The sequence below is a fragment of the Calonectris borealis genome, chromosome 7 (assembly GCF_964195595.1).
Source record: "Calonectris borealis chromosome 7, bCalBor7.hap1.2, whole genome shotgun sequence".
Classification (NCBI taxonomy): Eukaryota; Metazoa; Chordata; class Aves; order Procellariiformes; family Procellariidae; genus Calonectris; species Calonectris borealis.
The window spans coordinates 16079022-16094540 of NC_134318.1; the positions used below are offsets into that span (position 1 = coordinate 16079022).

General features: G+C 37.2%; 1 protein-coding gene and 1 long non-coding RNA gene across 4 annotated transcripts in view; one reads left to right on the forward strand and one right to left on the reverse strand.

The window, feature by feature from the left end:
- The window catches only part of LOC142084164 (uncharacterized), a 63589-nt gene that overhangs the window by 14156 nt on the left and 33914 nt on the right, over positions 1 to 15519 (forward strand). For all 3 annotated transcript variants that reach the window (XR_012674267.1, XR_012674268.1, XR_012674269.1), the window contains one exon: positions 13806 to 13964. This is a non-coding gene — a long non-coding RNA (uncharacterized LOC142084164). The remainder of the gene's footprint in view (positions 1 to 13805; positions 13965 to 15519) is intronic.
- Positions 74 to 15519, reverse strand: part of RET (ret proto-oncogene) — a 37148-nt gene continuing 21702 nt past the window's right edge. Inside the window, exons 11-17 of the mRNA XM_075154359.1 lie at positions 14750 to 14964; positions 14519 to 14641; positions 11568 to 11638; positions 7371 to 7508; positions 5311 to 5410; positions 3530 to 3677; positions 74 to 1625 (exon numbers count right to left, since the gene is read on the reverse strand). Coding sequence (XP_075010460.1) covers positions 1468 to 1625; positions 3530 to 3677; positions 5311 to 5410; positions 7371 to 7508; positions 11568 to 11638; positions 14519 to 14641; positions 14750 to 14964 — 953 coding nt within the window. The 3' untranslated portion in view covers positions 74 to 1467. The remainder of the gene's footprint in view (positions 1626 to 3529; positions 3678 to 5310; positions 5411 to 7370; positions 7509 to 11567; positions 11639 to 14518; positions 14642 to 14749; positions 14965 to 15519) is intronic.

Below are 15519 nucleotides of genomic sequence, written 5' to 3' on the forward strand. Positions count from 1 at the left end.
TGTTTAAATTCCAACACAGCACTTTATATCCCACTTTTTTTAAAATGAAAATCTGTGTTCGGGTTTTGGCAGTCTGACTCTCTTGTTTCTGAAATCACAGACTTTAATGGAAACATAAAGTTGATACACAAAACAACGTCTGAAAACAGCTAAATTGGATTGTAAATGACAGGAGCAAGCTTTGGTAGAATTGGATTATTTAGAATAACCGTCACAACGCTAACAACGAGTCACTCGGGATTTACGTCCCAACATTTGTAGCAAACAAAAAGTTAACTTTAACCATATTAGATTACAAATAAAGACAAAAGTAGAGCTGATCATTTACTCTTCCACATAGAACACATGACCCACAGTCAGATCGTTCTCCCAAATACCAAGTCAATGTTGTAAGCACAACATTTTTACATTTCACTTTAACAAATTCTGATGACATTTTCCTTGTATAGTTTCATTAACAGTAGAGTTTTAGACAAATTTTGCTGTGCAAGTTTTGTTTACTCGTGACTTTCAAGGTAATAGGTTTATTTGGAGCTATGTCATGGCAGTGTCCTGTGCATGGCAGTGTATCCAATTTGGAGCTGAGAGGAGGACTCCAACTCACTGAACATGACTGCAAACAAAATCTCTTTACTTGAATTCAATCTAAAAATCCTGTACAGTCTATTTTGAACTCGTAAGAGGAATTATGATTGTACAAGATTGTTCGTTTTAACAGTAAGATGTAGGTGATGGAAAGTAAATTGTGTCAGATGAACACTCTTGATTGCCATCAATCTATACAGCTTATCTTGTATCAAATTTATCTCCATTGTGCTAAAGGTAAGAGAAGTTAAGACTAATAAAACAAACTCTCTTCTCATTAAGACAAGACAATACATTTTACAAGACTTCAAATGTTGAATCTCAAGTCCTCTATTGAGTTACGTAATGTTTGCTTCCAAACCAAGATACAGGCTTCGTTAGTGCCAACATCATCGTAACGCTTCTCGTTTGATAGCAAGCTCAGTAACTTGGGAGCATACTTCCCCCCTCCCTTCCATATATCGTTTGTGCTTCCTGCTTAGATCAAGTGGTCGTACGCTAACAGCCACTATAAAAGTAGCAGTTCAAGTACATTTTCCCATCCAAGAAAGCTGTAACACAGGATGGTTAGTCTAAAAAAAACAGCGAGAATGAAGTGTGGGGCCATTTGCAGTAAGAAGTTGCCAAATGGAACCATATGCAAAATGGCAATCTAGAAAGAAGTACCGGAACTACAACTCTTATCCAGCTCGATATGTTTTCTGAAAGGGGAAATCACCAATTATAGTCTTCAGCATGAATAACACACGTTAGAAACTACCAATAAAAGGGTTTGCCAATTTAAAAGTTTGTTGTTGATAGTACAAAGAACGAGCCAATGGACTTTCTATTCTTTGCATCTTTGTTCCCCTCAGGAGTCCATTACCTTTCACAAAGAAAATTTTAGCTATCAAACTTGTCCATAAATTTTGCCGCTGAGTGTGAAACCATCCAGTTAGCATATACACTATCATTTGCATATCTTGAAAACACAGAGTTAGTGCCATCGAATCTTGTGAGTGGAACGGGGCTCTCCTCAGGCCAGTTCGGGTATGACATGCCTAAAAATGAAAACAGATAATTTTTTCTGCACTGAAGAACCATAACTTCATGTGCAGACAGTAAGGCCCTTGGCAAAACTCCCTTCAATATTTTAAGCCAGTCCACTGGATTTTGTCCCAAATCAATTCACATAAATGATGTTTCGAAAGCCCTGAAGCACAAATTCAGATGTAGGCAAAAACCCTGAAAAAATAAAGTGCTTACTTGATAAAAAATTGCATGCGCGCACGCACATGTGCATAATAAAAAGCTAGTAATTTTTCTTCCGATGAGCCTTCAACTTTCCATAATTTTCTTTTTTAACAATCATGTAGCAATATATTGCTTTGCAAGAGGAAGTTCTTGCTGTACAGGAAGTGCTCCCAAGAATTAATAAACCCATTTGGGACAGGATCCAAAGTTCCATTCCAATGACTGAGAGTATTTCCATCTACTTAAATGGCGCCTTTCCTTTGGCTTCAGTGAGGTTTTGGGGACACTCTCACACCCTCGCCAGGGACCCCCTGCTTAATTTTAGGAAATCCCAGGAGCACAACTGAGTAAAGTCCAACAAAGTCCTGAGCACTCTAGTCTTGATTCAGCATTTAAACGTGTATTTCAGGCATGTAATTATTTGCATTGAGTCCAGTAATTGCTTCTCAGTTTAGGCACAAGCGATCACCAAAATGGAAGCAGAGTGCTTAGCACCATGTTGATCCAGCTGTACAAGCAGAGAACCATGCCAAGGTCAAGATTTTCAAAAAGAGAAATCTGATTTTGTTGCTTATTAAGCATTCAGCGTCTGCCATCAACCTCGGTGGCAACTTTTTCTGTTACTGCATTCTTTTAACAATCTGGCCACTAAGTGCCCCAAAGTGAATGTGAGTTGGGGGGAACCTATTAAAGAAAATTGTAGCTAGAGTATAGATCAAAAATCGACCCAAAGCCATGTATTAATGGCAACTTTTAAGCTAAAATATCCAACTTTTCAAAAGTCGTACTGCCTGAAGAATGAAAAAAATATCTGTGATGTTAGTAAATATCTAAAAACATGTAGAATATTTAATCAGGAGACAAAATGTAGGAGTTTTGGCAAGAACCATTTTTACTGTCCATCTCACCATCACAATATGAAAGCATATGTTCTTTTTAAAAACACTTGCTACATCGTTCAATCAAGGTTTAGTACTGACATGTTCATAGTAAATCAAAGGACGTGAAAACAGCTGAGTGTATTTTCAAAATGCCCACTGTTAATTCAATTTTCAAAGGACTTTACATATTGATTTAATCTGTATATAATACTTATATACAGTATTTCTACCTTCTGTATATAATACTCTGGTTTCATTTTATGATACATTAAATAGACATTTCAGCTTATGGATCCAGAAGGCATTAACAGCAGCTGAAATTTAGAAATCCATCTTGATAAATGAAAAATCTTGCAGATGGGTCCTATCATTGACCTATGGCAAAAAACAGTTTTTTAAATAAAAAGTCTATTGCTTAAATTAGAGGTGCAGAATCTAACATACTTTAAACGTTCCTAGCCCTCCCCAACAGGATAGTTGAATTAGACACTCATTAGCATTTTATATTTCCCCTGAGAATACTTCCCTGATCTGTTTGTCTTTTACTGTATGATATCTAGTCATTTTACTTATTTTCACATCCTTTTAAAAACATTTATTTTAAACACAGCTGCAAAATGACTAAAGGATGATCCTGATGCAAACTTTGACATTTACCAAAAGAAAAAACAAACAAACAAAAAAACCCAAAAGAAGCTTCCAAGCAAATTTTGATTGGCTTCATTCAGACAAGAAACACTGTAATGGGGTTACAGAGTCTGAGAACAGTGCAGAAGAAAAATCATTTTTTTTGTGTTGCTAGAATCTAGTAAATGCATGTGAAATTCTACCATAGAGTTTGTTTTCAATCCATGTGGAAGGGAGGGTTCGAGGGAGGGGAGCATTATTACAGTCCACGAGTGGTGTCTCCTCTTCTGAGAGCCCATCATCATAAAGTAAGGAATCAGAAGGTGTGGAAGCCGCAAGATCTAAGTAGTCCTAAGAAGCGAACACAGAAAAAGCTGGGTTAATGTACGTGGCAGTGTTGCTGGTTGGGTGTAAAGGCTAAATGGGCATCTGGTTTCTTGAAAACAAGTAACTACAGACCTCAGCGTGTTTGTCTTTTGAGAGTACCTCTAGCACCTGAATAGGCTCTCCCTTCCTGCAACCATAGCATCTTTGGAAGTATCTGATTTGCCAGAACACTAGACATGCTAGAGACATATTCATACTTCCCTTACTTAACTCTGCACATCAGTAAAATAACCAAGAAGTTAAAGGGCTGTGCTAACTGATTGGTTTCACCTTCAGTTTCTATTATGCTTGAAATATATGCATATATAGATACATATGCATGCTTAAAGGAGAAGGTACTCAGATCTCATCATTTTACAAAAGCTATTACATAATCATGTATAAAATTAGCTGTGTAAATATTGCCAAATAAAGCTTTTGCTGCTGCTGTTCTAAAACTAAATATTTAGGTCAACCATAAGAATTCACAGGTTTTCATCTGTGCTGCTGAATTGCTTTGATGCAGAAAACAAATGTGAAGCATTTTCAACTAACGTAAAATATCTTTTTTCCTTTCAAAATGGCTTTTCCTTTGGAAATTTACTGAAATTAAACTTTAAAAAGTAAAGTTACCCAATTTTAGAAATTGAAAAATCTTCAGAATTTTTCATTCAGAAAGGCAAGAAGAAAAAATGACTAATTTGTCGAGCTCTATTTTGGATTGGCTTTGGTTTTAATTATGATGAAAATTTCAGAAAACTTGCCAGCCTCTGTATTATAAGTCTGTCACTGGACATGCAGATTGTTTGCATACTGATTCTCAGCAGCTGTAAGTTAGTGGTTGACAAGGCAGTGATTTAATGTACAGCCTAGAACTTTCACTTTGCCATTTTTAATTTAGAACTTATTTTTACATTCACATTCTGAACAAAATTGTTCCCATTTGTTTATTAGTCCTTTTTGCACCCAATGTAAATGCCATCACATTCTCAAATCTGATAATGGTCGCTGTATTTCCTCTGTTTTTCATTTGTAACTGCCCCCCTTCCCATAACTAGTAGATTTTTTTAAAAAAAAATTACGTGTTTATGTGCAAGTAGGTATGTATACATTTTATAAATATATGCAACTTGGACTTATTTTTAGACCTCAGCATCCGTTCATTCAAAGAAAGTCTATACAGGATTATAATAGTTTTAAAGTAACTCAGAATGGTGGAATCGTACAGCTTTCGTATCTCTGTTGCTATCACCATATAACAAGATCAGATTCAAGGAAATACTGCATTCTTCTAGGCTTCCTAAGGTTATTTATTCAGGAGCACAATTTAGTAGTAACTTTTCACAGTAATCTTTAAATTTTTTTTTTTATTTAAGGAAGCTAGACAGATTAAGGGTAACTCATCTGCATTTAGGGTTGAAGTCACCAAAGCCACTATATGAAGTACTACTGCTTTCAAAAAGCTGGATGCATTTGGAAGAAATTAGATATTTAAATGCTTCAAAATTTGATGAAAAGTAAATTACTTTTCTTTCAAAAAAACCCCACAATTATTTCTGTATATTTAAACTCAGATGATCACAGAAACTTCCAAAAACTCATGCTTTCCCACACTTACCCTACTCTTCACCATCATTTTCTCTAGTTCCTTGCTGATCTCAGCAAATGTTGGTCTTTTATCGGGTTCTTGCTTCCAACAGCGCAACATCAGGTTGTACCTGTAACCCGCCGCAAGGTGAAAAAAAAAACTGTTAGAAGTGGGTCATGCTTCTGCTCAAGTAATTTATAGTACTGAAGGTAAACTGTGGCATGAAAGCCATCCGCAACTACATCAATCTTTTTGTTGTGTGTTCTGTTAAACATTCCCTTGAATCAACAACTGACATTCACAAGAACGGGCTTTTATTTTCATGAGTCTTTATGAGTTTAAATGATGATGCACTTGGCTGTCCTTGATGGAATGTAGTCCTAGGTCTCTTCCATTATTTTCACTTTCTCAAAGGGCCACCTCGTGTGTAGGCAGCATGCCAGATTTCTAATCGATTTTGTCATACGACTTTGAAGAAATTTGTCTGTCATCACTGATGTGCATCTCTCAACCTGGAAAACTCTGCTGTTATATCAGAAAGTTGAATTTTGTTCTTCATTTGTTTAAATTCTGAAAAGTTTCTGTAAACTTTTCTTCAAAGTGAAGCCTAACCTCAGACTATTTGCACAAACTAACATTCTTTTGATTACTTCTGTTATTATTATTTTGATTAGATCTGTTCTTATTCTGTCTTCAATGGCCTTCTATAGCATACAGCATGGAAACAAAAGGGAGCAGAATTAAAGTTTCATAGTTGAGTTACTATCAGACAGACATCGGCCAAGTTCTGGATGCGTAACTCTCCAAGCTGTGCCGTTCATGTTATTTTTCTAGCTCAAGTGTTTTCAGGACTAAGTGATCTAATCACAGAAGTGCTCTAATTGTGGAAATAGTTGGCTACAAGAACTACAGCAAGCTATTGAAAAGCATTGCATTTTTTGCCCCGTCCGTGATCTCTCTCTTACTTGACTGGATAAAGCGGAGAATACAATTGAAGAAAAATGGTCCTTAAAGTGGCGTCTCAAAGGCTGTCAGAAAAATTTCTGAGTAAAACAGAAAAAATCTAAACCAGTCAGAAAACCATGATGTGGCTTGAATAAAAAAAGAAACTCGGACACGGTCAGCTTGCCTAACCTAATAATTATCAATGATATAACATATGTTTGAGGAATGAAGTCTTATTCCCTGTTGAGATGAAACGAACAAAAAAAATTAAATATTAAGTATTTGCTAGAGGATATTTGCCAGTGACACTTGTAAACTTCTTCGCTTCCCTAAATTCAGAAATCCTTAATGTTTTTTCTCTGTACATAGTATTAAAAAAAAAAAAATCATATTATTTATACTGTATTTCCTCAGCCCAGATGTGGCCAAAGCATCCTGCATATTGAAAATCAGTCAAAAGAGATGTCATAGTGATTATAGCCTGGTAACTTTCTAAAAAAACCTGACCATGACCAGCTTTGCAGGCTGAACATAAAATCGTGCCTCATCTCCAAATGCCATGGAAGAACCAGAGAGAGAAGGTATTTCACATTGAGAGTGTTTTAATAAATCAGCCAATAAAATATTAACTGTCTCCAAATAGAAAAGAAATTGCCATGGGCTTATCAAGTAACAGAAAATTTGTGTCTTCTAGGGTATAAATTTCTGGGTCAAGGTATCCTTTCTCCTATGTAATACCAGGACAACTAATAGACAATGACTGTGGTTGGAACACCACAGTCTCATTTGCAGAAAAGTACTGAAACATTTTCTTGAATATTTCAGCTAGCACTGTGTTTTATGAAATCTCCTCCTCACCCCACCCTCAAAAGTTTTGAATATTCAAACTCTTTTAATTGTTTGGCAGGTGTGTTATTTGATATCCTACAAATATTTTGGATGTAGCTGCAAGCATTCAGCTGGCAATTCTTTTCCTGCACTTCACTGTTCACTAATTTCATTACATTCTTTTGAGTACTCCATATTTTGGTTATACCGCTGAGATATACAGAATAGTATTTATGTGGTATTTATTTAAACCTTTTTTTTTAATGTATTTATTCAAGAGATGTTTTATGAATCTAATCAGATCAAGAGCTACTTACATTTCTTCACTGCAGTTTTCTGGTCTCTCCATTCTATAGCCTGTTTTTAGGAGGTTAAAGAGTCTTTCAGGAGCAATACCTGGGTAGGGATTGCCTCCCAAAGTTACAATCTCCCATAGCAGAACTCCAAATGACCATCTGAAAAAGAGAAAATGAGCTTTTATTTAGAGTGGTAGGGTTCAAGAGTTTAGTGTGGCTTTCACCCAACAAATCTCTTTCTGGTGTTTTGAGAACCCAACCAAATTCAAGACACTGCTGAGCCAGAGGAGCTATGCAGATGCACATAGGGCCGTCCTTGTTCCCAAATACCGTTCATTAAAAAGATTAGCAACCAAGACAGTAGAGATACAGAATACCTCTCTCTTATTAATTGACAAAAGCTAACTGTATCCTGGGAAGGCCCATCTTCTTTATACAGCAGAAAATCCTTCCCATGGTGGCCCAGCTCAAAGGCTTTTTCGTCTTCTGTACAGTGCTCCTGGAGGTGCCTCTCTTTTTCCTTTGGCTACAGAGGGAGTCTAATCTCCCTAAGTAGCCCTTATAGTCCTATTCAGAAATAATTGTCTAAATTTACACAGCCTGGCTCAACCAGTTACCAAGGGACTGGTTTGCTGGTCTTGACTATGAGGTTGTTTCTTTATATGCACAATGTGTTTATTTCAATCATAAGCAACACCGTTGATTTCAGCTGGTCTGTTGGGCCATTTCAGTGATTCTGGACTTAATTTTTCTTCTTAGAGTTGATGAAAGAAGAAGAAAGAATTTATTCTGGAAATACCAAATGCCTAAAATATAGTTTAACATAGAACAGAAGACAGAAGAAACTGTTTTCTGAAAGGAATGGAAGAAATGGTGACTTTTTTATCCTACTTTATTGACGAGCTCAAACAAAAAGACCTTGCTCAATGGGTTGGAAATATTTAGATAGATTAAATCAGTCCATCTTTGGAGGGCAGGCCAGGAGAAGAGAGGCAAAACTGTTTTTCTTTCCTTAGTGGAAGGCTTTTTCGAGACACAAAGAAGCTACAAATTACTCTGAATCTGCTCAACTGGCAGAACTGTCAAAATTTGGATGTTCAAAATGAAGGAAACCAGCCAACACTGTTTCACTCAACTGGGATACTCAATGGGATGCATCTGGAAGAAAAATTACATACAATTTATGACAAATGTTAGCTTTTGTGCTCTCATCATTGGGTAATTTCTGTGAAAAGTCCACTTTTAAGAAGATTTTAGGAAGTGTTACACACCTAATGCCAAACTAAGCAGCAGTGTCTAATTCCCTTTGAAAATTCCATCTCAGAATGTTAGCCACAAACCTCACCTCCTGTCTGACTGCGTTCCACCTGTGCTTCTCACATTTTAAAGAACAATGGTAACCCCAAAAGTACAGCAATAAAACTTCCAAAACGGGCAGAGAAGGCCAAACTGAGTCTCATGCAGTCCTAAGTGGTATGCTGCAGTTTTTCTCCCTGATGCCATTCATCGAATTAATTTTTAATCACTCTGCACATTCTTGAAAGCTAATGAATATTTATAGCATTTTCATATACTTTATTAATATACCTCCTCATACCCTTTTTGAAGCCAATTATGCTCTGCCATCAGGTTATAATTCTGCCCATGATTAATTCAACTAAACTTTGTAGAGTGGCAGGTTTTATTTTTAAAATCCACCTCTTCTGTTTAAGAGGAATTTTACAGAATATGAAAGGAGAGCTCAGATGAGTAATTTCTTAATTAAAGTTGTTTAGTAAATGGGCCTATTAGAACAGAATGCTGTAGAATGCTGCAATGCTTTCAAATCATTATACAAATTAAGTACTATGGGAGGAGAAATGGGAGATGAAAAATTTCCCATTGTGCTATGTTTATTGCTGAATAAAACTGTGATCAGAAAAAGCCAGGAAAGAAAAAGATAATGTGAAGAGGAAGACAGCAGGCTAGCTTTCCACTGATGTCATCGACCTCTGAAGCAAAAAGGGATTTTGTAAATGCTGGCAAGTGGTACTGCTATTAAGCACCGCTAACCACTAACTATATAGAAGGGCTTTAGAAGGAAGGGGCTGGAAAATAGAAACACAGAGTATCAGAAAAAAAGAGCGTATTGGAATGGTTGTTGAGTATATTAATGTTCACCTAAAGTATAACTGCATTACCACAAACAGCAAGAATATTCATAAAATAATATTTTAGATAATTACACTCACTGAAAATAACAAATTGGTGCTGCAAAAAAGTACTTCATTTATCAGTTTGCTGCTGTTGGAATGGCATTCATGGAACCTAGCGCTGGAGAGTATTTGCTTCGCAACTCTCCATGTGTGTCTCAGTACTGTTCTGTAGGACCTGGCTAAATTAGGAGCTGCTATACCACACTCTTAGATTACTTCATGTATAACGACATGAATAGTGAAGGTGACCTCACCAGTGAGTCAAAGGCGCTGTGTAAGTGTGGCAGATATTTAGACCTTTTATGCCACTGTATTGAAGCGGACCTTCAAAGCACAATGCAATGCTCTGTTGAGACTACCTGATGCATCTCCAAGAAAGCTGGTAAATCAGCATGGCTTTACCCAGAGATACTAGTCCAGATCTGGGAAGCAATAAAGCTACACAGCACCAGCGTGCTGCCCAGGGCTCTGAGCTAGCTTGTTTGACGCCAGCTGGGCAATCTCTGCGTGGCATTCTATCACATGTACAAGAGATGGGCTCCTGGGCTTAATAACAGCCCATCAGGAAAACAAACAGGGAGGAATGGTATTGGATCCAGAAGATCAATCAACAATCAAAGAAGAGGCAGTTACATGACAACACAATCTGTTCTGGCCCCAAACCATAGTGACAAATCTGTTTTGCAGAAAATGAAGGAATTAAAAATACGCTAAGAAGTTTTTAAAAGAATTTTAACAATTCTCTGGGAAAAGTCATTGTAGAGAAGCCGGTCAGCACAATGCATACTCTGAGGAGGATAAAAAGAGACCCAGAAAAATCTGTAAGCAGACCTACGTAAAAGTGACATTCTCCTGAGAATTATACCAATCTTTTTCCTTTTCTTACTCCAAGTGAAACAAAATGAATGAAAATATTTTGGAAATTCATTTTGTAAAGAATTTCCAAGGCAAGCAAAATATTTTATTTCACTAAAACTGCTCTGACCTGCAGAGAGAAGAGTAAAAAGTGAATGCAAATAATTTTAGAAGTGCAAATCAAGAGGTTCCTATTTGCACATACTGCTATTATCAAAATGTTTTCCCCCAAAGTGAAATGTCATCGAGATTGGTGTGTTTTACTCCATTTGAGTTTAATGAAAACTTTGCTTTAGTCAGATTCTTTTTCAAGGGAAGCTTGGAAGGTATCAAAATGCTACCCAAAATGCTACCTAGCAGAAAATCAGGCATAGGTACTGCTGCTTTTGCAGTCCCTTAGAGGTTTTTCTCCTAAATAAATAGTACTTAGTTTTACAGTGTCTGCTTGGTGACTAGTCACAAGCATCATTCATCCCAGAGAGAAAGAAGTGAAAGTATCTGATCCCGAGTTAAATGTATACGAACGCTCCTCTGCCTGGCTCCTTGCTTATCGGACGTGAAAACAGCTTAGCTGTGGTTGCTTTGCCACCTATCATCACAGGTGGAGATAGGAGCATATCCATTTTCAGGATCTCTGTTTCCCTAATCTTGCAAATGAACTTGCATCTTGGCACTGGAACTGGACTATTCCCTTAAGGTCTGAGCTGGCTGTCATTAAAATTAATTGGAGTTTTGTCATTGATTTCAATAGGAGTGAGGCCAGGCATTAAGTTCTTCCCTTCTTCCCACCCCATCCCTCATCTGCCAGCAAGTGTTACAGACAAGGGATGAACAGGAACTAGGAAGTTTGGGTATGACTGTTATCTTTAGCAAAGACTAATAATTGCGTCTGTATATTCGAGGGAACCATGGCACATGAACAGATTCAACCCTTGTTGATTTCAACAGGAATTATGTACCTAAATACCTCTGATAATCTTTTCTTCAGATTTAATTCAACAGCAAAAATACTATGTATCATTGCCAGCTTATGGTGCCATCCAGGCTGTGTTCTTCATGTCTCTTTGTAAGAATAATAGCTTTGGCTACTACCTACCTTCTTCTGCTTCCTCCCTCATCTCCTTAAACAAATACATAAACCATAAAGGATGCAAGAATTTACACTTACACATCACTTTGTGTTGTATAGATATGATCGAATAGGGACTCTATGGCCATCCATTTAACAGGTATCCGACCCTAGAAGGAAAAAAAGCAACAACGCAATTACTGGTGAGAAAATTAAGTTTCCAGGTGGAAAACCAAGGTATTCATCTTCAAAACTGTGGCAGACACTTTATCCATACTCTAATTAATTTTCCAATGGACTGAATGATTTGGCATTTCATAAGAAAAATAGTGAGGAGAACAACTGTAAAAGTTTTTAAAATCACTCATTCATTTCATTCCACACACTTCGGTAATCTAATTACGTACAAGAAGGTGGTGTGGTTTTTTTCCAGATGGTCACCAGTTTCAGATAAACTCAACTCTCCTCTTAACAAAGAGCTTCATCCAAAGAGTTATATTCTTCAAACATGTCTGTCTTCTAACAGGATACACCCCATTGCGTTTGGGAAATGTGCACATGCAAAAATGATGGGGAATGATGATTAAAGAGGAAGCGCTATCTCATTTGTATCAGGGATGATGCATAAATGGAAGCACCTAGATGTCAAGATACCTTAGGTTTCAGAACTGTACCTGGACAGTCCTATTCGGTTACTGGTTACTAAATTGAATCTACAAGATGCTACTTTCCGCTAGCAGAAATTCACTAATGAAATCTGAGAAATCTGCCCCAGATACTTATGAAAATCTGGCTTTGCAAAATTTCCAAGATGTTTCATAACCTTCACAATATCACTAGCATTCATATGCCTTACTTCTTGTTCTCATGAAATTCATATATATATATGCAACAACTGTTTCAGTAGGATTTGAAACTTATCCTTCTTCCTTCCTCTCAATTTTTTTCTTTTCCCTGTTTCCCTATGCAAGCAGATGCTTGTTAGGCTCTGAAGAATACTACAGCGTTTCAGTAGAACGCTGAAGAATACTTCAGTGTTTCAGAAGTAAAGAGAAAATACCCATTCAGTACACCAACACACCGCCAAATAAAATTAAACTGCCTTTATGTAAATGCATCATTCTTAAAATACAGAGCAACTGGTATAGATCAATGTAAAACACATACATCAGAAGATAGCTAAATGAATGTGGCAGAGCCCTTTTGCATATGATCATGTCTTCCGAAAGGTTTTTTTTCTTCGCAACTTATTTTGACTTATGAAACATTCACACAAACTGGCCTGAAAAAACAGGGAAAGCTAAACTGAAAATTCACAGTATTTATGGAAATCTTTTCACAAAGTTCTAAAATTTTCACACGCAAAAAATTCTGTTGGCAACTCTTTCATATTCAGTCATAGAGGGAACTGAACCAACGCTACTCGTCTTAGAAAGAGTCAATAGAAAGCAGTGTTAGTGAACGTCACAGTCTGGCCTAGGATTGACTTGCAGAAGTTCTGCTGATGTCAGAGACAGGTGGATGCAAACAGGCAGAAAGCAGGACTTGGCTTGCTGCATTTGACAGTATTTTTTACAAGAATAAAAAAATGACAAGCCTTAACTTATCTATTAGTCTCAAAGTTATTATGCTCAAGCATTTCTTTTCAGGGAAGTAGCGATGTGAATCAGCAACTCATCTTTCTACCAAATTTCCTTTGCACAGTCCTACAGGTGAAACGTTACCAAATGCTGAATCCTGCCATGAGCACTGCGAGCAGACAGAACTCTATCTAGGCACCTGATAATAATTTAAATAACCTCCGGCAGGTAGCATTAGTTCCTAATCTACCCTGACCTGTGATGTACCACTTTGATTAAGATTTGGTATCTTTCATACATTTGGAAGTATTTGTAGGAGGGCTTTGCTTCAAGTCTTCTGCATAGATGTGATAATTCCTGAAATTAGGATCTTTATAGAAATTGTCTGCATTTTTTTCAACTCCTTGGGATTTTTTTTGTTTATATTTTTAATTATAAATAGGAAAAGAGAGAAAAACGATGGGGGTTTTTGTTTGTGTTTTCAGGCAGTGTGATGAGGAACTGGATAAATGAGAGGGCCCACCTCATTTAAAAATGGGCTGCCCTCTACCTGTGAAAAGGTTAATAGTTAAAAGCTCCTGCAATGAAAAAAGGTGTCATTCTTCTGTATTTACATTAACAAAACACATACTATTTTTAAGCATCCTGTGTGAACTCTCTAGCCTTAAGAAAAAGAAATAACTTATTACAGACTGTTTGGCACATTGCCTTTAAAAAACAGCAGATCTCATCCTACTCTTTGCATATTGTCTTGCAGCTTTTCACAGAACCGCTGAGGTGGGCAGGGACCTCACCCCTCTGCGGAGGGCAGGTCAGCCACAGCAGGTTTCTTGAGACCATTTCCAGCCAAGTTTTGAATATCCCCAGGGACGGAGATTCTCGAGGCAGCCTGTTCCAGTGTTCGATCACTGTTACGGTAAAAAAGTTTTTTCTTTTCTTTAAATGGAATTTCTCATATTTAAAATAGCGCCCATTGCCTCTTGTCCTGTTACTGGGTCACACTAAGAAGAACCTGGCTCTGTTGGCTTTATTCCCTCCCGTCAGGTATTTATACACATCAGTAAGATCCCCCTGAGCCCCCTTTTCTCCAGGCTAAACAAACCCAGCTCTGTCAGCCTCTCCTTGCATGTCAGACGCTCCAAGGCCTTAATCATCATAGTGACCCTTCTTTTACTTTTAACAACTTCTACATATTAGAAATAAATTGGTTTTGTTGACGAGTCAACAAAAAGAGGCGGAGGAGGTAATGGTGATTAAATAAGCTACATTTTTTACACATATATGTATTACTGTCCCACTGATTAAGCTCATAGTTTTGCTTCATCTTAATTTTTATTTCTTTAAAATAGAGAATTATTCTAAGTTAATAAAAAATAGCTATTATCTTTTTCTTCTGTGCTCCAGTCCTGCAGTATAAATTCATTCTCTTGATTAGGTAATAATTCCCACTGTTTTTAATACGCACTGTACCTTGCTCCTCTTGACATATGAATCTTCTTCATATACATCACGGGAGAGGCCAAAATCAGAAATCTTCATTTTGCGCCCTTCTGCCACCAATACATTTCTGGCTGCTAAATCACGATGGACAAGCTTTTGGAAGAAACAAACAATAGTGTTTACGCTTCCTGTGGAGGAACCGACTGCTGACACATCCATCTATCACAAGGACATGCTCAGATCACTATTATACTGCCCTACCTTCATTTCTGCAAGGTACTGCATTCCTCGTGATATCTGCCATGCAAATGAGATCAGATCTCCCATTGTTAAGGCTCTCTCATCAGGGTTATCCAAATAACTTGAATTTCTGTTGCCATCACTACCTATGTAGCTTGGTCCTACTTTTCGACTTTCCCTGAGAAAACTGCGCAAGGAGCCGTATTTAGCGTATTCCACAATTAAATATAGCGGTCCTAAAATAAACAAACACACTCATAAGTAAACAATTAATAGACAACCTTTTTTTTTTTTCTTCCAGAAAAGTCTCCTCTAATCAACACATTGTTTTGAACAGTCAGAGGCTCCAGACACCTCTGGCCTTTATGTAAAAGGCACTGAATCAGCCATGGAATCAGAGTATTTTTAGCTTACATCCTCTATGTAAGCTAAATCAAAGCAGAATTCAGGCTCTTGCTTATATTCCCTCATCTAGATAATTTGAGACTAAAAAAGAGACAACCTTCTTACAAATCAGATCTGTGAAACAGCCCAGCTTAGAGAAACTTCAAAAAAAAAAATTAAATACTTTTCTGGAGTTGTGATACTGAGCTCACAAATCATCTGCTAATTCCAGTGTTGCATTTAAGGTGCCTTTTCAGAGGACTTAGAAACATTCTGACATTTCAATCCATTAGTTTCTCCTCCCCATTACCTACATGAATAATATCCACTCAGTGCTTTAATGCTAAATACATTTGTCTGCTGTATCAAAGCCCTCCCACCCCATACAGTAATGAATTAACTTGATA